Source organism: Saccopteryx leptura, chromosome 13 (genome assembly GCF_036850995.1).
Source record: "Saccopteryx leptura isolate mSacLep1 chromosome 13, mSacLep1_pri_phased_curated, whole genome shotgun sequence".
In the NCBI taxonomy this organism is placed as follows: Eukaryota; Metazoa; Chordata; class Mammalia; order Chiroptera; family Emballonuridae; genus Saccopteryx; species Saccopteryx leptura.
The window spans coordinates 57,304,369-57,329,513 of NC_089515.1; the positions used below are offsets into that span (position 1 = coordinate 57,304,369).

Here is a 25,145-nt window from a genome sequence, read left to right on the forward strand (position 1 = left end):
CCAGTGCTGTGAAGAACGGGAGTGGACAGCCGTCAGCTGTCAGGAGGGAGCCCCAGGCTCCATGGGATGGGAGCGGCAGCTCAGGTTCCCATGGTAACCAGCCCATCAATGCCCTCTGTGTCGAGACGGTGGCACCACAAGAAGAAACAGTCTCATTGTCTCCCCCTTGGCTGCTCGGGCACAGACCAGCCGTGCTCCGCAGGGTCGGACAGCCCAACCCGGCATGCCACGTCTGCTGCTTGTGGACCAGAAAGCCGCCAGCCTCAGCTTCCTGACCCTCCCGGGGTGCTGGAACTCCTGTCCCTGGCCGACAGCCATCACTATGGAGGGGTGGGCCCCTCTGCTCAATGGGTGGACCCCTTTGCTCAATGGGAAGAAGTGGCCCAACTGGGTCAGCTCTCAGAGCTCTGAGGGAAGACCTAGGTGGCACTCACCACGGGGTTGGGTAGACCGTGTCCAATGTCACAGTCCAGTGTTTGAAAGAGGCTGTGATCTCTAAACTTTCTCCCTTTTGTTTCAAAACATCGTGAGGACAAGTCTCCCCTGTGTTCCTGGAGCCAGAACCTCCTTCTTGCCCGTAAAGGGCCACACCCGTCCGGGAGATCTGCCACGCTCCCCTGGTGGGCTGGGCAGGAGCGTGGACAGGAGCTGAGGTGGAGGGTGGCACTGCCTTCTCAGTGGGTCTGTGAGTCCCACTGGCTCGGGGAAGCAAAGCTGTCCCTCTCTGTCTGGTCAGACCTGCGTCCTCCATGCCGGAAGCCGGTCATCCCTGCATGTTCTTGCTCCCCCGAGTCCTGCTCTGTCTGTTCCTGGCCTCTCCCCTGCCATGCAGCCCACTCCTCGTACAGTCTTGGGTGCTGCCCACTGCTGCCTTCCTCCCTTCCGGGCTGTTCCCCATAGTGCCAGCTGAGCCAGGAACCACACGCCTTCCTTCTCCACGTCAGATCCGTCAGAGGCTCCTGCAGAGCGAAGCTGGATACCTTCAGCCCCTGAGGAGGCAGTTGCCCCTCCCTTTGGCAGAATGCTCCAGCTGCTACAGAGCATGGCACTGCCTGAGCTCCAGGGCCATGCCCGAGAGGGTGTCTTTCTCCCCACAAGGCAAAGCCACAGCATCTCGTGCTCAGACCTCGGGCCCCAGTCCAGCTCACTGCTCCCTGATGCACCTTGTCTCATTAGAGGTGGTCCTTGGGTTCCAGAACCCCCACCCCTTCATTGTCCTCACTGTTCACCATGTCGGCTGTGATAATCACCCCAGAGCCCTGGCATGAGCCCCACTCCACAGATGAGCAAACTGAGGCCCTGAGAGATTCACGGATGTACTGCAGCTTAGGACAAGTCAGAGCAAAGCTTTCAACCCAGGCCTGACAGCAGTGCCCACATCCCTGACCATGCCCACCTTAGGAGAGCCTGCCAAGGCAGCTAGCAGCTGAGCCAGCTGTGGAGCTCGAATGGGGTTTTCTAACTGGCAAGGCAGAGGGGAGGTGGCTGCTCTGTAGCACCCTCCCTCCTTCCCAGACCTTTGCCTGGGGTTTCACTCCAAAGGCTTATCTAAGAGGAATGAAGGCAGCCCCCTGTATTCTTGACTTTGAGTCTAAGGGTCCTAACAGCAGGGATCTTCCCCGATGGCCTCCCCGCAGTCCACCAGGAGGGTGGAGCACTCTCCAGCCAGACAACCAGGAAAGCAGACAGAAGGGGCTTAGTGAGAATGTAAGGGGCCACATAGCCTAGTTGTAAAATTGTGTCATTACCAGACTTTTCTTGCTATGATACAAAAGGAAAAGGCGTGTATAGAAAATTTAGAAAACATGGACAGGAACAGAGAAAATGATAAAAATCACTTATGATCTTAGCACCCAGAGCTAATCATTGTTAATTCCTGAACCATTTATTTTTTTTAAACTGTGTGTCCATGTGCACATGCATGTATTTGTGTATGTGTGTGTGTGCATCTTTATATAGGTGCACAAAGGTATCTATGTATTTAATGTTTTATACTATTTGTAGACACAGTGTGAGACATTAGGACACATTGTATACATTTGCAGCTCCGACTTCCCGGACCCATAACTATTCTCTGGCATAATTTTAATGGCTGCCCAGTGCATCATTTTGTGGCTGGCTCATAACTCACTTCATCTTCCCTGTGACATTTAGGTCAGTGGATTCTTTGCGACTCCTCGGGGAAGGGGCTATTCTGTAGCGGGCTCGGAATGTCAGCCCCGGGTGGGGAGGTGGCAGGGGTCCCCTCACGGCCCAGCCCCCCACAAACGTGCCTCGTACCCCTGTTTACAGGGTTCTGTCACAGGTTCCCACCCCCCATCACAGCCTGACGCCGGGTCCAGGACTTGATAATGCTCGTTCAATTCAACTAGTAAGGATTTTATTGAGCTCTTTTCTTGTTATAAAACTACACATCTGATATAAACATTCTTCCATTGTGAAGAATTCAAACAGTGTAGATATAAAATAGAAAATACTCCCAAATCTCCTTCTTCCCCTCAGCCCCCCTGATTACCTCTCCCCTAGCTGTCACCATTGTCCGCACTTGAGTGAGCATGTGTCCTGTGTCAGAAACATGGAGAACTGGAGTGGCTTTGTGTTTCATATAAAATGGGATCATGCTAGACAAGTCTTCCTGCTATAGCTGTTCTTTGCCCAGTATGCATATTGGAAAAGCTTCTCACACTAGTACCTGGTTCTTTTAAAACAGTTTTAAGCTATTTTATGGATGTGACATTTTATTATGCCATTATCTATTGATGTTCATTGGTTTTGCCTCCAGTTGTTTTGTATTATAAACAGCGCTGTGTGACCGTCCTTATTCATGCCTCTCTGTGCACATGTCTGAGGATTTCTGTAGGATACAGAATAGCAAAAATGAATTAGTTTTAATCATCAGTAATGACTGCAGACACCCATTTTGTCCTTACTATGTGCTGGGGAGTTTTCTAACTGCTTTCCTGGTATTGACTCATTTGATCTTCTTAGAAAACCTTTGATAGGTGCTAGTATATATTATCCCCATTTTGCAGATGAAGACATCAGGGCTCAGAGAGGTTAGATAAATTGTTCAGGGTTGCACAGCTTGTGTCAGTACCATGATATGAACCGTGGTGATTTGACTCCGGATTTGGGAGCTGCTGAGGCAAAATGCATATGCCTGTTCCATGTCAGGTGTCGGCATGTGGCTTTCCAGGGCAGCAGTCCCGGTTGACTGACTTCACCAGTCGTGGCTGGAAAAGTGTCAGTTGTGGTGGTGTTTGCCTATTCCTGCAGGTAAAAATGAGGTCTCGCCATTGTTTTTTCCATTCACTTTGTTTTTCAATACTGTGAATGTTAAATGCCTCTTCATAAAGTTATTTGTCATTTTAATTAGTCTCTCAATTGCTCATTTGTATTCCTGGCCCATTTTTCAGTTGGGTTATCTTTTATCTCAATAATTTGTAGGTGCTGTCTCTGTGTCGGGCATCTTAATCTCTTGTTGTAAATATATTGTAGCCATTACTCCCACCTGTCAGTTTTCTGCAAACACTGTCCAGAGGGTTTGTGTGCTTGCTTGTTTTCAGAAATAAAAGCTCAGTTCCATTTGTTCACCAGGCTTTGGGCTGGTCCCTTGGTGTGATTCAGAGATGAAGAACTTAAGCAACTATTGTGCGAGGAGTGGAGTTGGAATCTGGACGCTTTTGAACAATGGAGGATTTGGGGCTGAGTTCACCAGCGAAGTTCAAGGAAGCCTTTGTGACTGGTGGCATTTGAGCCAGACCTTGAAAGGTCCACAGGATTTTTTATAGATAGAGGAACAGGAAGCAGAGAGTAGATCATGGCAGGTAGATCAGGAGTGAGTGTGTTCATTTGTACCCCATCAACAAACAGCTCCCCTTGATGGCTCAGGTGGACAGACTCTCATGAAAGGGTACACATGGATATGTGAGGAGGGTTAAGGGACCAGTGAAGGGTGTTGAGGTGCCCAGGGACCAGCAGTGGTGGAAGCTGCTGCCCACCTTGTGTTGAGGGGAGAACGGGAGAAAATGGGGTTAGCAGAACCCATGGGAGCTGGGATGATGGAGGATGCAGCCTCTACCTGCTGCCCCCCCCGTTGGCTGAACCCTCTGGAAACGTGGCCCAGGTAGGGCTGTCTGGAGGGGCTCAGGTCAGGGCAGAAAAGGGGGAATAGCCACACACTAAAAATAAGTTGAGCTAGGAAAGTTCTGGGCATGTTAAGAGCGTGGCAAACTCCCCGATGTCATTAGAAAGTAGAGGCATCTCTTCGCCGCTTCTTTGATTCAGCAACTTTTATTGGGTGCTGGCTCAGAACCTCTCTGTGAAGGTAAGGACTGTGAAGATAGGTCTGGCTGGGGACCCACTGACGTGCCCTGACACCAGGTTTAGTTTCCTGAGTATCCTCTGGGCGGGGGTCACAGCCGAGGCATGTGGTTTCATCTCTGTCAGTCCCCACATACGTGGACCTTTGCCTCCTGTCCCACTCAGAGTTTATTGAGGGGTGTTTGTCTGGGGACAGATTTTAACACAGAAAAACAAGTCCATTTCTGGCTACCATTGCGCTCGGTCCAGCATACATCTTGGTCTTCTGGTGTTTTCTTTAAACTTAAACAAAAACCCCTGTTGGTGTTCCTTTGGTACAACCTAATTTCTGTAGAAAGAAACCTCATTTTCTATCCCACTTTCAAAGTAACGGTTCATGGCTGAGCTCATTAACCATCTTCTTATGCACATTTCTTAATTTCTTATTTTCAGGAACATGACACACTATTTTTAGCCACGAACTAGACGCAGGGTTTGTTTCAGTGGATTAAACAGGTTTATGCACCGTGACTGCCAATCCAAGACCGTCCTCACCCTTCATCCTAGTGCAGGATGCAAAAACCCACTGGTAGAAACAGATGCTTTCTGCTCCTGTAGGTAGAGTTCCATGTCCTGGTACAAAACAAACTTATTAGTTCTTTCTAGGGTTTATTTTTTTCCTCTTTGGTTTTCTTCTTTCCCTCCAAGGAATGTGGTTTTCTACTTTTTTCTGATATCTGGCCACACCAGGAACATTGCAAAACCAAATTGATTCTCATTCACACTAAACAGTCTTCACACCCAAGCAAAACTCTGAAGGCCACCTTTATGGGGCTCAGGACACAGAATGACAAGCTGTGTCTCAGCAGCGGTCCCAACCCAGCTAAGTAAGTGCATTGCCCACACCTGGGTAATCTTTCCACTTTCCACCTTGAGTCTCACTCTGTTTTCTTGAGCCAGGAGCTCAGTGGCTGCACAGAACAGCAGAAAATCTTACTTACCTTCAGACCAGTTTGTTTTTCTTGCTCGGAGTTTGCTTTACTTTCCAGCGGCCATTCCTTTCCTGTCTCGGTCCCTTGCAAGTGCTCAGTGCAAGGTCTGTGCGGAGGGCTCCGCCTGCCAGGTAGCTGCTTGGCCTCCTCCAGGGCCTCTAGCACGCTGGCCTCCTGGGGACGTCTGTCAGTGGCACTGGAAGGCGGTTCTCCCCCTAAGGTCCAGAAACGTTGTACGTTGGTGGCCACTTTCCCCCGTGGTGTCTGTGTTATCTCAGTCCTGTGGTCTTGGGGCAGGACTGTGTCTCACTGGGGACAACGGGTGTGGTCTGGAGGGAACGGCCATCTCCCCAGACCCGCCTCCCCGTCCATCCTAAAGACCCTGACTTTGTCCTGAGGTCTTTTCTAGGAAGCTCATCAGCACTGAGCCATTTGTGTTTCTGTGACAGCCTTTCGTAGCAGAAGATGACATGTTGACCGCTGTGACCAGGCCTCCCTGTGGCCAGTGGGAGTCAGCTGTGCCTTCCCCTTGGGAGTCATGGTGCTTTTTATTTTTTAGTTGATTTGAGAGAGAGAGAGAGAGAGAGAGAAACATCAATTTGTTGCTCCACTTATTCATGCATTCACTGATCTGTTCCTATATTTGCCCTGACTGGGGAGCAAACCCACAACCTCTGTGTGTCAGAATGACGCTCTAACCAACGGAGCTACCTGGCAGGGGCCAGGGTCAGAGTGCTTTGTTGAGGGAGTCAAACCAGCAAGTGCGTCTGTCAGCACATGTCACCAAGCCCTGCTGGTCTCTCAGAGACCAGGCTCCCCCTCTGTTTGCCAGCACGCCCCCCCTCCCAGGACTATGGAGTTTCTGGGATTTCCACTTGTTTAATTTTTTTAAGTTTCCTGGGCCCATCTGTAGGAGAGTAGATGAACAGATGTGACGCAGGCACACGGTGAACATGTCAGCCGTTGAGCACCAAAGAGGAAGACGCAGCCGCATGCACAGGATGCGGACGGAGCTCAGATGCTCTGCACGGTGGAGAAGCCGCACCCAGGAGAGACGTCTGGCTCCGAGGGCAGAGTCCTAGAACAGGCAGAACAATCCGTGGAGAATAAGAAAGCTGATCCTTGGGGGTGACACCTGGAAACCTGTCCGGGGTGCTGTCTAGTCTGGATCTTGTTGGGGGTTTGGGTCCCATGGGCATGTTTATTCACCAGGACTCACCAGGCAGATAATGAACATCGGTTCATTTCACCACACGTGTATTTACCTTCAATAAAGGGAATCTACAAGCAAATAGCAAACTCTTCATTTGTAATGATGTGTGTGCTGAAATATTCCGAGGGAAGCATGCTGATACTGCACTTGACTCTGGAATGTTCCAGATAACAAGACGGATGGATAAGTAGGCAGAGAGGGGAGGCAGTGTGATGGATTGCTAATAGCAGAACCGAGGTACATGGGCGTTTGCCGTACACGCCTTTCAACTTTGTTGTATGAAAATTGTTCGTAGTAAAGTGTTGGGAGGGGAAGGTTGTTAGGGTTGTGGTCGGGGTCGGAGAGATTTGGGGGAAATCCCCTCTTTCCTCGGAGACGTGATCATAAACTTCTGTCTGGAGATGAGGATTAGAAGCCCAGGGACTTAATGGGGCCAGTGATGTCATCCAAGAAACCCCCATGGAATCTGGGCTGGGGGGCCTACCCTTTTATAAGGTGCGTTCAGGGGTCACCCTGACATCTGACAGGGTTTGTATGGCTCCCTGAGCCCATTACTTGCTAGTTTTTCGTGGGCAGAGCGGTTCAGCCCTAGGGAGAAATGTCCCAATAAATGTAAATGAGTGGAGTCCTGCCCTTTGGACACTCCTGCCGAGGACCAACAAGCCCGCAGCTGGCACCCCTGGCATGGAAGTGGGGGTCTGGGTTGCTTGCCTGCTAATTATCTCTTTAGTCTTGTTCCAGAGCTGAGTTATCAACATTTTATAGGGTTTTCAGCCTCTCTGGGGTTGCTGACTGGAAGAGTTGGGACCAGCAGCCCGTCCTGACAGATGGGCGCCCCAGTTTGGTCCTTGGGATCCCGGGGACCATCCCTGCCCAGGGCAGCAGGCCCGGCCTCAGGCTCCTTGTGGGGGAACCCCGTTTCCTGGTAAATGTGGCGCATGTGCAGGATGTGGGGTTGGCAGGGGGAGAAGAATGGAAGCATTATGCCATGGAGCTGCTTTTATTTATAGATTCTCCTAATGCTATTAAAATGAATGCCAGAGGGAAATAAAACTTGGAACACGTAGCACGTAATAGAAGTGGAAGGATGTGAAGCTAAACTAGGGAATGCTGGTAAAGTGAGCAGAGAGTCTCAGCACCAAGAGGAAGAGGTGATGTTTCTCTGAAAGTCGTCCTGGAATGCCTGCCCTGCACAGGGCAAGTCAGTGGCTATGAGGATGCGGTTAGGAGGAAAACACAAACTATTTCATAGTGAGAAGGAGAAAGTGTGAGGCTGACTCTGGGTGGGGAGACGGGGGGGGGCAAGGGACGAGGAACGAGGACGGAACAAAGACAGAGATTACACTAATCTCGTTATAGAGACAAATAAATAGAATGTCATCCTTGGAAAAGGAAATACAGCTAATTAAATACTTAATGGGCTTTATGAGGAGTTGGCAAAATAAAATGTATTAAATATGATAAAATATGTAAATAGGCATAATTTGCTGGCTCTGTTCTGGCAGCTGGTACAGAGCTGCACGTCCTGCATGTAAAACGGGGATTTCTGATTCCTGAGATAACGTGGTAATGGGAAGAGACACAAAGTAAATAACCATGTAGATTAGAAAGGCTGGAGTCAAATGAATGCTTTTAAATGAATGAATTGGTAAAGGAATTGAGGGTTGTTGTTTTTTTAGGTGAGAGGAAGGGAGGTAGACAGACAGACTCCCACATGTACCCTGACAATGATCCACCTAGCAACCCTGTCTGGGGCCGATGCTGGAGTACCGAGCTATTTTTACTGTATGAGGCTGATGCACTCCAATGAAGCCATCATCAGCACCCGGGGCTACTATTGAACCAATCAAGCTACTGGCTATGAGAAGGAAAGAGGGAGAGAAGGGGAGAGGGAGGGGTGGAGAAGCAGATGGTCGTTTCTCCTGTGTGCCCTGACCAGGAATCGAATCTGGGATGTCCACTCGCCGGCTGACACTCTTTCCACTCAGCCACTGGCCAGGGCTGAGGATTTCTTTAAAGTAAGGACTTTAAAAGGGAAAGCCATAGAACGACCTTCTAAGATGGAAAATGTAATGAATTAAGGCGTTAAAGTGGACACTTGGTACATAGCAATGCTAATACTATAATCATTATCATCATGCTGATTATTAACACCAAGAGAGAGAAATAACATATCTTTTTAATGTCAGGCATTAAAAAGGAGTCTGAGCCTGGCCTGTGGTGGCGCAGTGGATAAAGCGTCGACCTGGAAATGCTGAGGTCGCCGGTTCAAAACCCTGGGCTTGCCTGGTCAAGGCACATATGGGAGTTGATGCTTCCAGCTCCTCCCCCTCTCCTCTCTCTCTCTCTCTCTCTCTCTCTTTCTCTCCCTCTCCTCTCTAAAATGAATAAATAAATAAATAAATAAAAGGAGTCTGATTGGCATCAGACTCAGAGAGCACTATTTCTTTCTTTTTTTTGGAAAGTACTGTTTCTAGAGCAGGAATTTGAAGCTAGTAAAAGAAGGCATGGAGAAGATTTAGGAGACACGATTTGTTTCCTGGGAGAAGCTCAGGTACTGTGAGAAGCTTCAGATGGGAGAAGCAGAAGGGAGCAGGAGGGAGGAAGAAGCAGGAAGTCCTGGGGTGTGAGGCCAGCACCCCCACCCCCCCACCCCACTGCAGAGCACGCTCCTGGCAACCCCCTCACCCTAACCGCTTGTTTGGGAGTAATTAGCTAAGGATTCCCCCTCAGGGATGAAAGAAAAGAAAACCTTGCATTAAGTAAAACTTTGCATGTCGGTTAGCCTAGTGTTCATCTGGGAGTCAACGGAGAAGCTTATGAAGGACTCTTCTGTTGCCTGGGCATGGCCAGATCGGCCTGGGCAGCTGTCTGTAGCATGCCTTTGTCCATTAATTATAGCGGGCATGTGCCACTCTCATTCCCCAAAGAAAACAGAGTGCCTGGAGATGCTCTGTTTTCCATCCCCCCGTACTTTCCTTAGTCCGGGCATCACACAGAACACTGACTGTGAAGTGCAGGACGCGAGTCGTAAGGGGTGGGACTCTCTGGGAATGGGAGGGCTGGAGGGGGTTGTTTTCCCTCTTCCAGCTTGTCCCGTAGTAACCACTTTCCCCACGGTTACTTACCCCGTGTGACCCGTGGTTGTCGTTTTATAGGGCAGCTGTGATCTGGTGGCTCTTCCAAGCAGAGCCAGGGACAAAACCCAGACTTTAGAACCGGAAGAGCCAGGTTCTAATCCCAACACATGTCTACAAATTAGTCAGCTGTTGGCATGCCCCTTTACCTGTCTGTATGCCAGATGGCACACTCGTCTGTGAAGTTTGGTTGTGGTGGCCGCTGCCCAGACCAACCATGTTCCCATCTGGCTTTCGTATCCACTGCAGACGGAAGCCTCTTCATCAAGGAAGGGTGGCCGTCACCCGTGCAGCTGTGAAGTGGACCTCCTGAGGACAGACACCTTGTGAGGCCCTCTGTGTGGACACCTGGCAATGGTCCCTGCCCTGACCACGGGCCCAGGGCCCAGGAGGGTGGGTGGCCATGCCCACTTACCACAACCTGCTGCAGCCCGCCCCCTACATTTTGCCCAGGTTGGTTCTGAATTGAATTTTGGAGAAGCTGTGGAATGCTGGGTGTGTGTGGAATCCTGGAGGCACAGCCTCCCTTCTGGTGTGAGAACTGAAGTTTGAAATGTGGCAATTCCATGTAACCAGTCATTTAAAAGTCCCCCCTCTGAGAGTGGATCGTTTGCATTCCGCTGGGGAATACACCCTATGCAACCTGGAGGCGTCCTCATGGAGCCTCCAGTGATGCAAACAGATGCAAAACCAGGTGACGGCCTCAGGAAAGTGGGCTCCTCTCTTTTGCTCAGCAGGTCTGCAGACGGACCCTGCAACATTGGTGTCATATCCGGTGGTGTCTTTCATCTACTCCGCCACACTCAGCAGGAGGTCTGTGCCCTCATGCCAGCACCAGCGGCAGCGTGGTGGCTAGTGCACCTTCAGGCCTCAGGTCCAAGTTCCATACAGGAGACAGAGCTGGGGGCACAAGGCAGAAGAGTGGAAGCCTTTCCCTTTTCATTCAGGAAGGGCCACCTTCCTCAGAGTGTCACACTGACATCCCACAGGACAGCACTGTGTCTGTGGCTATGTAGCTGCAAGGGAGTCTGATAAATCAGGATTTTTAAAATGTGTCAGGGAGGCGAGCAGAGGAGAAAGGGTTGGGAGGAGAGGCGGGATTGACTGACCACACGTCGCAAGGACTGTGGTTGTTTCCCTTGCCTTGTGGATGGCCAGGAAGGAGAGAGGGGAGAGAAAGTCTTGCATCATTGCCAGAGAGAAACCACCTGTGAATAGTGCTCAGATGAAGCCTCAGGTCTCTGTGGGGCAGGCTGTGACCCTGCTGCTGTGGGGAGTGCAGAGGGGACCAGGTCAGGCCAGCTAGTCTCAGGACTTGCTCTCTAGCAAGAGAAATGCCTGCACCAGTAACCACTTCCCAGGAGAATGTGGTAGATTGTCCAGGAGGGGGGACAGCTAGGCTAGAGGACTGGGTGGGGGGCAGTTTCACTTTCCAAAGGAGGATGGTGAGGATGGAGATGAGGAGGAGATGAGGGTGCGGGTGGTGAGGGTGGAGACGATGACAGTGACAAGCGAGGTAAACTCTTGCTGGGGCAGGAACAGCTCTGGGTGCCCGATCGCATTGCACCTTACAGACACTCCGTGAAGCAGGGCCTCTCCCTGCCCCCACGTGCCAGATGAGGAAACTGAGCCGCAGAGAGGTTAAGTGATGTACCCAGAAGAGAAATGGCAAAACCAGACCTGGCTCCATGCTTATTTCTCCTTTGTTGCTTTTAGAACATGTTATTTGATACATGAACTGTTTCTTGTAACATGCATGTTACTTTTAAAAAGCATGAGGACAGGACTTGGGAAGACTCGTATCAGTGTTGCCTCATATTCATCTTCTGCCTTACCACTACTCAAAGAGAAACTGAGGCTTATGTAAAATTTTAAGAACTTACTTGAGCAAAAATCAATTTGAACTGGGCAGCGTTGAACCGGAAGTGGTTAGGAGCCCAGTGCTGACAGGAGCCAATGAGAGAGAGAGGACAGGGAGGCTAAGCACCGGGACAATGTGATTGGCTGGGGCTTAGCCCGTGACCTTATTTGGGAAAGCCTAGTAAGCTGTTTCTGATTGGTCATCCTCAGGGTTTTGATTTCGTAACCTGGAGGTGTTTATAGGCTTAGGGTTCGGTTTGCTTAAGTAGGTTGCGAAGGTATTAGAACCGCAGTCTGCTGGCTTCCTTGTTTAATGAGTTAAACACCACCCTGTGGCCACGCCTCCAGCCGCACAGAGAAATCACTGTCCGTGTGTAGCACTGTCCAGGTGTAGCTCTGGGGAGACAGTCCATTGCTCGGGTTTGTTTCTGAGCTCTATAGAGATGGTATCTTGTGTGCGCTGTTCCCCCCAGCCCCCACTTAACATCATGTTTCTAAGGCTCAGCCACATTGTAGCCACAGCCCAGCTTAGCTCTTGTTTGGTTCTTTTCTTTTCTTTTTTTAGTGAGAAATGGGGAGGCAGACAGACAGACTCCCGCATGCACTCGACTGGGATCCACCCTGCATGCCCACCAGGGGGTGATACTCTGCCCATCTGTGGCATTGCTCTATTGCAACCGGAGCCATTCTAGTGCCTGAGGGTGGAGGCCATGGAGCCATCCTCAGTGCCCAGGCCAACTTTGCTCCAATGGCTGCAGGAGGAGAAGAGTAGAGAGAGACAGAGAGAAAGAGGGGAAGGGGTAGAAAAGAAGCAGATGGTCACTTCTCCTGTGTGTCCTGGTGGGGAATCGACTGCTGAGCTAACTGGCCAAGGTCTCTTGTTCAGTTATTTTCACTGCTACATAGTATTTATTGGTCTGTGCATCACAACTGTCTGTCCATTCTCCTGATGAGGAATGAGTGTCATTTTTATTAAGAATGTTGCTGCTAAGAGCCTGGAATATGACCTCTGGTGCACCTGTGCTAGTTTTTCTCAGGTAGGTGGGATGGTGGGTTTATGTATATTAATAGCAACCCCTTGTCAGTTACATTTGGGAAAGCGACATTTTTCAGTTTGTGAATGAAAAATAATTATTTTTGTTGATTGATTTTAGAGAGAAAGGGGGTGGGGACAGAGAGAGAGCCAGGAACATAGATACACCTCCTGTATGTGCCCTGATTGGGGATTGAACCTACAACCCATGCACCTTGGGATGAAGCCCCAACCAACCAAGCTATCTGGTGAGGGCTCAGTTTGTGAATTTTTTGAACTTGTATAGGTATCTTCTGGTTAGAATGAACTTTTACATAATTGTGTACATCAATCTTTTCTCTTCAAATAATTAAGATAATATTGACATAGCATGTGACATCTATTTTAAGTGTACAATTCAATGTTTTATAGTTTATTCAGAGTTGTGTGACCATCATTGTATCAACTTCAGAGCATGTCCTCGCCCCAGAAAGAAACTTCGTGCCCATTAGCAATCATCCCCATTCTGCCCTGCTCCCCCGGCCCAAGACAACAGCTGACCTACTTCCTGTCTCTGTAGACTTGTCTTTTCTGGACATTTTCTGTAATAAATCATATGATGTGTGGTCTTTTTGTGGCTGGCTTCTTGACTCTGTGTGCTTTCAGAGTCCATCCTTTTTGTAACACTTATTAGTATTTTGCTATTTTCTTTTTCCAAACAATACACTTCTGTATAGATTTCCGATAGATGGGTATTTTGTTTGTCATTCAGTGGCCGTTGAAGTTGTTTCCACTCTTTTGACGGTTGTGAATAAGGCTGCTATGAGCCTCCGTGCACAGATTTTTGTGGGGTTGTCTGTTTTCACCCCTCTGGTGTTAGATCTGTGATTGGCATTGACCTGAGAAAATACCCGGCCGTTTTCCAGTTGGGTCCATCTGGAAAACCCCAGCAGCAGGTGTGAGGATTCCCACTTCTCGTCCTCAGGCTTGTCATGTCTGCTTTTTGTATTGTACCATCGCAGTGGGCGCCAACTGGGTGTCTGAGGGGCAAGCCGGGCTGGGGGCCTTGGACACTCCCTCTCTGGGGTCTTGAGTTGCCGGGAGCTAGGTAGCAATGGTTTCTCTGACTTGGAGGCAGGACAGTCTATCAAATAAGTTGAGTTTTGGTGTTCTTCTCTCTCTCTTTCTTTAAATCTTCTACCCCAAAGCCTTTCTTCCTTGGTTGAGAATAGCCACATGTACATCTGTGCTCTTGGAACTTGTGGCCCACACAACCGTGGTGGAACCCTCAGTAGTAGACAGCCAGGAGCAGGAGAGAATTCTAGAGGAGAGATTACCTGGGCGTGTGCAGGGATCAGAGGAATTGGAAGGCAATTTGTTTTTCCCCGAGTGAGGCGGATATGGAGGGATTCTGCAGAAGCTGACAGATGTGCCCACAGCTGCCGGCCTGGACACAGGGAAGGGAAAGGTTGGAGGCGTGTGTGTTGTGATTAGACCCATCACTGGGACTCTGAGTGATTGTGTGACAAAGTGTGTGCCTGCCATTGTCATTCCGGAGAGATGGAAGGGAAGTCAAAAAGGAACTGGTCCACGGGGAGAAGTCTGCAGCCTTTGGTGAGATGTGCTCTAGGGTGCCAGGGTCTGTTCTCCAAAGGGAGTGACCGGGTGGGGAGCCTCTGGAACACAGAGAGGGTGTGGGGTCCCGGAGAGGGAGCCAGGCCACCAATGGGGGAATGGGGCCAGGAGCCTTCTCGGGGCTGCTCCAGGGCCCCCAGGGGAGGAGGTCACAGTAGACCCCCAGGCATACTTTCTTTAGACTAGACTGTTTTCAGAAAATTGGAATCGTTTTCAGTGTTTAAACCTGAGGGGAGATTATCCTAGCTTCTCTGGAAAACCCAGAAGAACTGGCACCATCCCTGTAGTCAGGACAAACAGGAAAGTGTCCTGTCAGGCTGATGACAGATATTCCCTTTGCCACACCCTGCCCCACCCGTCTGCCCAGCAAGTTGGGTAGAGACAGTGTTGGGTGAGCGTGAGGCAGGCAGTGTGCTAGGCAGTGTGGACTTGCCAGCCATGGTCTGGGAGGGGACACCCCGTGCCCAGTCAACTGGGCCCTCACTGGTCACCTGTTCCTAGAACGACTAAGCCCTCTCAGCAGGGTGTGTCACCATTGCGTCCCAAGTCACAGAACGCTCACCCAGGGCCCTGGCCGAGTAGCTCTGTTGGTTAGAACGTTGTCTCCGATAAGCCAACCGTTGCAGGTTCGATCCCTAGTTCAACTCAACCCATAAATGCATGAGTACGTGAAAGAACACATTGATATTTTCTGCTCTCTAAATAACAGTAGTAATAATGATAATAATAATAAAGAGTTGCTGACCCAGTCCCACCTGTCTAGGGCACACGCCATGAGTGTCTGTCAGTGAGAGGGGTGGAAATACCAGTTCTCAGCCCCATAAGGAAGGGGTTACCGTCAAACAAGCGCCAAGTGAGCATGTCTCTCTCTTGGAGGGAATTTGTCTTTGGTGACCTGGGAGCATGAGGGATGACCTGAGGCCTGAAATCGTCCTACGGAATCCGGACCTGAGAGCTTCAAACAGTGTGTTAGCCCGAAATCGACCATACGGTGCTGGCTCACTGTATGAGATGGTAAAAATAAAAGGGATAAGAAATGAGTTTGTTTCAGGGCCCTGGAGTCGAGAGGGTTGTCAGGTGGCAGAGAACCTTGCCCTGTCTGGGAGGTGGTGCTCAGGGCTGCCCACCCGAAGACCCTCTTTAAGAAATAATATGAGGCCCTGGCCGGTTGGCTCAGCGGTAGAGCGTCGGCCTGGCGTGCGGGGGACCCGGGTTCGATTCCCGGCCAGGGCACATAGGAGAAGCGCCCATTTGCTTCTCCACCCCCACCCCCTCCTTCCTCTCTGTCTCTCTCTTCCCCTCCCGCAGCCAAAGCTCCATTGGAGCAAGGATGGCCCGGGCGCTGGGGATGGCTCCTTGGCCTCTGCCCCAGGCGCTAGAGTGGCTCTGGTCCCGACAGAGCGACCCCCCCCCCAGGGGCGGAGCATCGCCCCCTGGTGGGCAGAGCGTGGATCCCGGTCGGGCGCATGCGGGAGTCTGTCTGACTGTCTCTCCCCGTTTCCAGCTTCAGAAAAATCAAAAAAAAAAAAAAAAAAAAGAAAAGAAATAATATGAAAAAAGCTGCCTGAGCCACAGCCGCCATGTGCCAGGCCCCATTCCGGCCTCTCCCATGCAACTGGCCTCATTTACCCCCCAGCAACCATGGGATGGGGGGGAGGGAGTTGCTTTTAACCCCTTTGAATGGAAAGGAGCCTAGAGCCTTTTCAGTTAAACAGAGGAGCTGGAATTCTGAGCTGGGCAGCCGGGCTTCAAGGCCCGAGATCACACTTGGTCCCAGTGAAGTGTCCCCTGAAGTCCATGCAAGGCAATGACTGGGATCCCTCTGTGCCCCCCACCTCCTGTGTCCTTCCTCTGTCCAAGGGCCCCAGCTTCCTTGGAAGCCTGGCAGAGAAGATCTTCTGTCCAGAGGAGGCACCAGCCTCTGAGAACGTGGGTCTGTTTTGTATCCAGAGGCGTTCGACCCGACTGTGGCTTCTGGTTCCCCATCCGAACATCAGCTGGACAGAAGGACTACCTTTGGGGCTCCCTTGTCCTGCCCTGTGGACCTCACTCCTGTTGGCCTCTCCCCTGGAGGAAGGTCCTGGGCCTGTGTGGGTCCAGCAGGATCCCCAGTGTCTAGGACGGTGCCTGACTCAGAACGCCACTCAGACCCTCATTGAGAGAGTAAAGGACAACACGGGCAGCTGCCCAGCAGTCAGGACAGGCGTCACTAGTGATAAACACACGAGAAAGTTACTGCGGAATGTGAAAGTTCTGTCGAAACCCTTCATTGCCCAATATTCCATAAACCCTGCTGTTCACATGGAAGGGACAGAGAAGCGAGCTGGTTCAGAGAGCAGACACTGTGGCCAGCAAGGGGGTAGACAGGCAGCCCCCCGGGCCCCCTGGCTTCTAGGTCAGCGGCAGCTATCACGAAGAATCCCAAATGCCACAGTCAAGGCCTAACACGGAAATAATTGCACAAAGCTCTGTTTTTTGTTGACAGGTCAAAATGTGCTTTGCAGCCAGGAAAGGGTGTCCTTCGAGCTGCAGTCTGGTGACATTATGACAGCTGCCTCCTCAGTAGCTTCCTCACTTCCCATTACTAGCGTGGGGTTGAGTCAGGGAAGCCAGATGACCGCCTGTGCTTCCCTTCACGACTGTGTTGAACTGACATTACTCAGTTTGGGCACTAACGCAGGTGGACTCATGTTTTCCGTATCTTCACAAAGCATGAGCCACCCATCCCCGTTGGGCAAGTCTCCGAGAGGTCAGGTTGGTTACGGGGCAGCCTGGTCAGCAGACCCTCAAGGTTGTCACCTGGGGTGGGCATCGAGGTGAAAGTAAGCCGGGATGGTGGGGCGAGGTGAGCTGGGCCATTTCCAAGAGGATGGCCATGTCCTCCCTGGTGTCCTTTTTCCCGTGTAGAGAAAGCACGTAATGGAAAGGGACAGTGGAGAGGACACGCTGGGCAGAGGGCCTGGTTTCTGTATTATTCTTGGGGCTGGCTGCAGTTCCTGCCTCTCAGTGCTACCGTCCCTGGAGCCGAGGTCCTCAGTGCCCCGAGTGACACAGGAGAGGCGTGGGTTTTAGGAAAGGTGGAGAGAGAATGCAGAGATGTTACTCTTGATTTAGGTGGCAAATAGGCATAGCAAAGCTTAGCATCTTAACCACTTTGTAATGTGTAGTGTAGTGACAATAAGTGTACTCACATTGCTGTGAATCAACCACCATCCCTCCCTCTTCAGAACTCCATCTTCCCGCATGGAAACTCAGCGCCCACGAAACGTGAATGCCCGTTTCCCCTCTCTTGGCCCCCAGCACCCACCAGCCTATGCTCTGTTTCTGTGAACGTGGCCACCCCGGTCACCTCCCAGAACTGCAGCCACACAGGACGTTTCCTTGTCATCATTTCCTCGAGGTTCCTCCGTGTGTCAGAATGTCCTTCCCTCTTGAGGCTGAATGACACTCCCCTGTGTATGTGGACTACTCGTCTGTATATTTTGTCCACTCATCTGTCGATGGACACTTGGGTTGTGTCCACCCTTTGGCCACTGTGAGTAACACTGCTGTGCATATGGGTGTGCAAATATCTGTCCGAGTCTCCGCCTTTTTACTTCATTTGGGTATAAAAGCTATTTATTTTTGAAAAGTGGAAATTTTGAAGATCAATTTCCAAAACACTTTTTAATTTCCCTTAGGATAGTTGCTTTCTAGTCAGAGTAGTTCAGATATTGGAGTTTGCATTTTAAACATTTTGTTCATAAGGACAGGAATCCCTTTCGTGTTTTCGAACCTTGCAGCCTCCTGACTGTCCTCAGTCTAGTGGCCCCAAAGTGCAGCCCAGCGCTGGCCCTTCTTTCTGGGGAGCCTGGCGGGGCCGGCAGGAAGCAGACAGGCCCCACCTGGGTTCCTTGGGTGCTCAGTGTAGCTTTATGCTTGGATCCACAGTGTAACCGCCTGCTCAGGTGTGCCGTGCCTGGCCATGGGTGCCCAAGGTCACGTTCACATTTGGTCTCTAGTTGCAAAAGGTGCCCCCAATGTCCACGGCCCCATCAGAGACCCCGTGATGGGGTGGAGGTGGGTGGGTGGAGACTCGGGTGACCCGCCCCGCTGAGCTCCTGAACTCTTCCAGAGCCGCCGACATCTGATCTGGCAGGAGCTCTCCCAAGTTTTTCATGTTGGCAACGGATTTTAACACCTGAACCCCTCTATGCAGCCTGCCCAAGACATCCTCCAGGGAAGAGCAGCCCTGGGTACGCCCAGGTCAACTAGCAGCCCTGGCTCCTCTGGGTGCAGAGGTACTTGGAGCCCAGACTCAGGCTGTGGCCGGGCTTGTGCTGCCGGAATGTCCCTGCTCAGGTGCCTGTGCTGTGGGGGTGATGGGAATGACGTCTGTGTGCACGCACTCGCACGCGCTCACACACACACGTGTGCATGTTTATTTCTCTGTGTTGAGGACTAAACTCACTAGGAAGCCCAGCTCCCATCCAGCACCACAGAGTTCTGTCTGGCTTCTCCACCTGTGTCTTTCCCCCGGGACAGGGAGAAGTCAGACTCCCGTTACCCGAAGGTGTGAGGTGATGTCACCCTGTTAGATCAGCTCCCTGTGGTGGCCAGTCCGCCATGTCTTCTGCCAACACCTCTCCGCGTGGTACCCTCACCCTCGCCCAAAGTGGGCTGCCCTTCCCCAGGGCCCCGCCCAACACTAACACCCCCACCTGCACCCCAGAAGCCAGGCTCTGCCCCACCTGATGGCTTTCAGAATGATTTCTTTTTTTCAGAAGGGGTCTTTTATTTTTCAATCATAATGCATATGAAAGGGATTTGGACTTAGAAATCTGATAAAATGACTAATTCCAGACAGCCATAAAGAAACCTTTAACCCGTAAATGGTTTCAAATGAAGACCTTCCAAGTAAAGATTGTCAAGTTGCTCATGTGGATTGGAGGGTGCAGGCTGAGGCCAGGTGTGTAAATTAAATGCCCTCGTCTGAAGCCAGACCTTTTTGACTTCAGGGAAGAGCAAATGAAGTTTATGAAGTAAAAATTAAAGATTTTTCAGGAATTCATAGGAAGTTGAGCAGCTTAATTGGTTGCTTTGGGTGAACTATGTGTTGAAGAAAGAAAATTTAGGAGACTGGGAAATTGTACAGTAATCTTACCTTGGGTCAGAATTACATAATTATTGCAATTAACAGAATGTTGCTATGTGTATATGACCAAAATGGGAAGCAGGGTTTATATATATATATATATATAATATATATATATATATATATAATATATATATATATTTTTTTTAATGCTTTAGAAAATAGCAACAAACTGTCATTCTTTCTCTCTGGACTTCCTTAATTATAAATACCAGGTCACCCAGTGCTGACTAAATATAGGCTCAGTGGCCATCTACCATGCATTTATAACTTTCTTTGGGCGGAAGTTACCAGAGCAAGACAGAATTAATTTGCTGTGTAGGTTTTTATAGGCTCTAATTAGTTGTGTTTTTCTTACGCAGACCAACTGGGATCAATAACATTATATAACCAAACTCTGACGCTGGTGACTTTTAAACGTAGACTCTTCCCCAAAAGCAAGGCCCTGGGAAGACCAGACGCCACAGAAGCTGGACCCCACGGGGCTCAGGACACTCAGCCGGCCAAGGGCAGGCTTGGGAGTGATAAGCAAATAGCTTTTTGCCGAGTCAGAAGCCTCCTCTGCAGTCGGGGCCTTTTTGAGACCTTGAATTGTGACATTTGTGGCCGCCTATCAGCCTTTTCCCTGGGGCCGATGTAACTGTGTGGCTGGGGCAGGTGGGGCGGTCTTTTGTGGACTGACCAAAGTGTGTGCTCAGCTGGTGCCCTCCCCCAGCCCAGCGTGCTGACTGGGGGCTCACAGGCCTGCACCTGCGGCTGAGGTCACGTCCATTGGAGGGCTGAGTGGGCGGGTGAACCTTTGGAACGATTGGCTGTCACTTGGGGTGGACCCAGCCTGCTTCTCGGTGACTTTGCTATAAAACCAATAGGATAGGTCAGTTGGGTCTCTCTTTCCCTGTTTTTGGGATCTGCAAAAAAAAGAAAAAAAAAAAGAAAACCACATCATCTTTCTCATTTTTATGCAGGAAGGCGGGATGTGACCCTTCCGCAGCACCCACTGATTGATTCCTCCGACCTCACCCCGACCCGTTATAAGCAGGGGTGTGATTTGAAGCTGACTTTAGTCCTATTTACAGGAAAAAACATGATTGGAGAGGTTCTTCCTGTAAACACCCTGGCCCAGGCCTTTCTGTGTCTTCCTTGTTTGGCTCTGCAAATATTCACCCTCATCCCCACCTGCGTCCCGAGAGGCTTTCTCTCCAAGTGCTTGCTACTGTGAATGGAGGGTTCTGGAGGGTTCTGGGCGGAGTGTAGAGCCATGAGTTATCAAAGCCCCTTGTGGGCAGACATGAGCCTGGAGGTCCAGGAGGGCTTCCTGGAGGCAGTGGCCGGTGAGGTGATGGTTGGAAATAAAGTGGGTGGTTGTCTTGTTGGTGGGAGGTGGCTGATATGAGCAGGCTCAGGTGTGTGCACTAGCAGGTCCCTCACCCACGGCTGTGTCACTGGAGGACAGTGGTGATGCTGAGGGGGTCAGGCTGGAGCTGTGGAGGTGTCCTGGTCCAGTCGTGGGGCCTCCATGTGTGCTGTGCAGGGGCAGAGCTGGGCTGGGAGAGACTGGGAGGCCAGCAAGTTCCTGCCGTGACCTCAGAGCGGCGGACTGCTGGCCCCAGGTGGGGGTGATGGGCGCAGCGGCTTTGAGAACCGCGCAAGAGGTCACTTCCAGGGGGTGTGGGAGTGCTGGACACACACAGGGTGGTCCATTCACCAGGCTGAGGGGCTCCTCGGAGGGAGGACAGATTTGGGGGGAGGTGGGTGTGGCAAAGTGATGTTGACCTAAGGATAGCTGCTCTGCTCTGGGGGCTGTGTGGAGACAGGTGAGCTCCAGGACAAGACGACAAGGACCGCCCAGCCACACAGCCTCAGCCACGTGCTCCGGACCCATTCCCAGAGGAGTTGGTGCTGGTCCAAGCCTGGAAGGCCAGTGGGCGCTGGCCGGGCAGGGGAGGGGAGGGCAGCCTGCTGTCCTCTGGCATGTGACACAATTTTGGCCATAGCTCAGCATCTCAGGGGGAGAAGCCATGTGCCTAGCAGCAGCCCAGACCTCTGGGACTGGAACCGGGTCAGCCCGGCCCCCAGAGGGTTTGCTCGCACCATCAGGTGGTTCAGACCCAGGCGGAGCGCCGAGGGTCCTGAGGCTTTGACACAGGAGGTCCACTCGGATGTGAGAGACTTGTTTGGTTGCATCTCATAGATTTTTTTTTCTATTTATTCACTTTTAGAGAGGAGGGAGAGACAGAGAGGGAGAGAGAGGAGAGAGAGACAAAGAGAGAGAAGGGGGGAGGAGCTGGAAGCATCAACTCCCATATGTGCCTTGACCAGGCAAGCCCAGGGTTTCGAACCGGCGACCTCAGCATTTCCAGGTCGACGCTTTATCCACTGCGCCACCACAGGTCAGACCACATCTCATAGATTTTTATTTGTGAATCTCGCACGTGTGCGCACACACAGAGAGCTGTGTACATACATACCCGTATGTACACTTCGGAATACATATATACACACATACACACTCACATCTGAGATACTCATGTACCCAGGCACCCACATAAATGCACACATATATCTGTCCATACTACACCCTCAGCCCCCCCATACCACACTGGACATCCATTTCCAAACAGATGTGACCTATCCCACTGCTGTACCCTGTCCCCAGGGGCCATTTGCCTGGTGAGCACTCGCACAGGCCCTTGGAGCCATTGCCGAGGGCGGTCATGGTGGCCCAGAGGCAGGAGGGTGGACGTCGGTCCTGCTCACCAATGGAAAATCAAGATTTGAGTGATGAGAGGTTTTTTCCTGGGACGGCATGGGCAGTGGTGGTCAGGGCTGGGCAGGGTTGGAACCGGCCTTACCTGACTGGAGACCCAGGCCTGTAATCACCAGGTGTAACCATTCTGCATGGCCATTTGTCTTAAATTCACCAATTAGTCAGAAAGTGGGAAAGATATTAGGATGGTGGAGTCTGAAAGGGGCAACTTGAGAGCCTGTAGGGTACGTGGCCCACTGTTCCCAGGCAGGACCCAGGAACTACTGTCAACAAAGGGCAAGAGCAGGAGACAGGCTTCTGAGAGCAGTGTCCCCAGACGGGCAAGTTCCTGCTGCAGCCTTGACCTGAAGGCCACGGTATCTCTCCAGGCTGCATCCAAGCTGACGTGTGTCCTGGCAGCCCACCTGGCAGAAAGCCGGACACCTGGGGTGTGTCTGCTCTCATCTGACCTCTGCACAGCCCCGAGCAGATGATGCAGCATGTTTTCTTTGGCTTTCTTGCTGCACGACAGCATGCACATTCATTCTTGGATGTTTCCATTCACCCGTGGGGAGGGGAGGGCGGAGAGCAGGGAGTGTTTATCAATGAGCACTTTGGTGTAGACCTGACATGACACTAACTCAGCCACTCCAGGGACACTTGACCCTAATTTGTGTCTGAAAAACTTGGCCAAGACAGTAATAACTGGGATGTTTGGTGGAGTGTGTGCCTTTTTGGAGTACCTCCTGTTGTTTACCCAAAAAGGAGTCTAAATACACCTTCACATTCATAAACAGTGGGCAGATGCCGGAGGTACATGGGGCGGATCATGCTGGGGGGGGTGTTTCCTCTGTGAGCAGAGGGACCCCCGCAGAGAAGATCCCAGCAGGTTCTGGGGAATGCAGGGTTTGCAGGACTGAATTAACCAATGGCATCCGGTGTCTTATTTTGCAGATCGGAGACCTGGAAGATTACTACCACTTTTATCATAGCAAGACCTTTAAAAGATCGACCTTCAGTAGCAGAGGTTCTCACACCTTCCTCAGGATGGACCCTCAGGTACCGCTCTCTGCCCCCTGCGTGCCTCTTCCAGAGGGCGGCTGGCTTTCTCTTTGGATCTGTGGTTCTAAAAATGGCCGAGTCTGGATTTCTGTGAGGTTCTGGGTATCTGTTCGTTTCCCGTATTCTCTTTGAACAAAGCAAGATGAACAGATAGCCACATATTAGACTATCTGAATGTTCCGGACATGTGGGTTCCTTGTCAGTCTCGATCATTTAAGTTCCTGATGTTAGGTTGAGGCAACAATCAAACAAGTATAGATTTATTGATATTTTAAATGTTTAAAAATCAACAGCATGCCTAGTAATTATAGGAGATAAGTATGTGACTCAAAAAAAGTAGGCAATCCAAGTTAAGTATTTTAATAATGAGTTAGAGATTGGGCAGATGGATGTTCTTGTGGTTGTCATAATGGTCATTTAAAACTTTAAATGAATTTTAAAAGTTTAAGGCAGTGAATACAACTCTTTTTTTTTTTTTTCCTTAAAAAGTTTATGTGGTCTTTGATACTTGAACACATATTTTGAAAAAAAGCTCACATTTTAAGTGTTCTTTTTTTGGATGTCCACGGTTTATTGATATTACAGGCATGGTAGAAGGGTTAGAGGATGCCATTGGGTCCGTAATTCCCAAGCCTTGGGTGGGTAATTGGATTTCCTTTCTGCGTAGATTCGAGATTAGTATTTGAGAGATGGTGGTCAGCAGCTAGTTGGGCAGGTAAAGAATGTCAGGTGGGTAAGTGGGCCTTCAGTGACTTCATTCCTTCAAGGCTGAGGGTGGGGTAGCCGTTCCACGTCAGGCTCTGGCCACAGCTGGAAGGGGTGGCAGGTCAATAGAAAGTGAAGCATAAATTAGAAAAAGTGTTACGACCATGGGGTGGTGAGCTCTGTGACAGAAAGTGAGCTCATCATTGGAGATGCAGGTACTTCATTATTGTAGGATGTGGGAACTACCTCCCTTAAAGCCGTGTGCCACGTGCTGGGTTAGACTCTCGGCTGGCATGTGGCTCCCGTGGACACACGGGTTCTTGCTGTTGTCCCAGGTCAGCCCTCTGGCAGCAGGCTGGGGACAGCTGGGGAGACAGTTTATCCCTGGACACTGCTCTCGAAATGCCCTTCTCCAGGGCCTAACTTTGTGTCATTCTGGTTTCAGCATACGAGGACAAGGTCCCCAGGGAACACATTCCTGTGGTTGGGCTGGGAGAGGCGGACGTGTCCTGTGTGTATTTCTGAATGCATTTTATGGGGGGGGGCGGGTGGGACAGAGACAGAAGGGGAAAGATTCCACGTGTCCAGTTAACCCCACAGTTTCTCGTGGCTGGGAGGGCATTGCATGTCTGCTGAGGGACTCCATGTGCGTGTGCACTTTTATGTACCTCATCTCACTGCCTCACGGGGCCGTGCTTGCACCCACGTGTGTTCCTGTCGTGGAACTTGAAGGAATGCTTTTCAGAGGAGCCGTAATATTTTTTTGTCTCTTTGAAGCAAAGCCACATTGTCTTGTCACTCCCACAGAGGGAGCCCCTGAAGATCGTTTCGCAGAGGGGAGGGGGTGAACTGTACCCCGATTGCCCCAGAACTGGGTTCATGGAGGCCCCAAGGCTGAAGTTCACATTGGTCCTGTGTCTGTCCAAGTGTGGGGAAACTTCCAGAAGGAGCTGTTGCGATACCCTCCCCCATTTCACTGTGAGCAGGAATAGTCTCTCTGGTGAAGATGACGTGTGTCCTCCGTGTGATGTCTTCAGGTTATTAAATTGTTACCACGCAGGTAGTTCCAGCGAGGGGCGAGCAGTTTGCATGGGAGCCCCGTCCCGCAGCGTAGGCACACGGTGGGCAAGGGACAGTGGCTTTCTTGGTCCCCTTTCCCCAAGGTTCTGAGAACTGGGCTCTTTCTCACTGTCAGGACCGAGGCGTTGTAGAAGTAGGAGGCTTAACCGTGTTCCATGGAGGTCATCTTTGACTCGGGGACTGAGGGTTAGAACTTGTGCAGATATTCCACTCCAGTGCTCTTCCCTTCCTTCCAAAAACAGTAACTGTGCACCTGCTGGGGACGGG

The 25,145-nt window shown here is 50.9% G+C and overlaps 1 protein-coding gene across 3 annotated transcripts in view; it reads left to right on the forward strand.

The window, feature by feature from the left end:
* The window catches only part of PCSK6 (proprotein convertase subtilisin/kexin type 6), a 104,730-nt gene that overhangs the window by 8,624 nt on the left and 70,961 nt on the right, over positions 1–25,145 (forward strand). For all 3 annotated transcript variants that reach the window (XM_066354716.1, XM_066354715.1, XM_066354717.1), the window contains exon 2: positions 22,986–23,090. In XM_066354716.1, the coding sequence (XP_066210813.1) occupies positions 22,986–23,090 (105 nt within the window). The remainder of the gene's footprint in view (positions 1–22,985; positions 23,091–25,145) is intronic.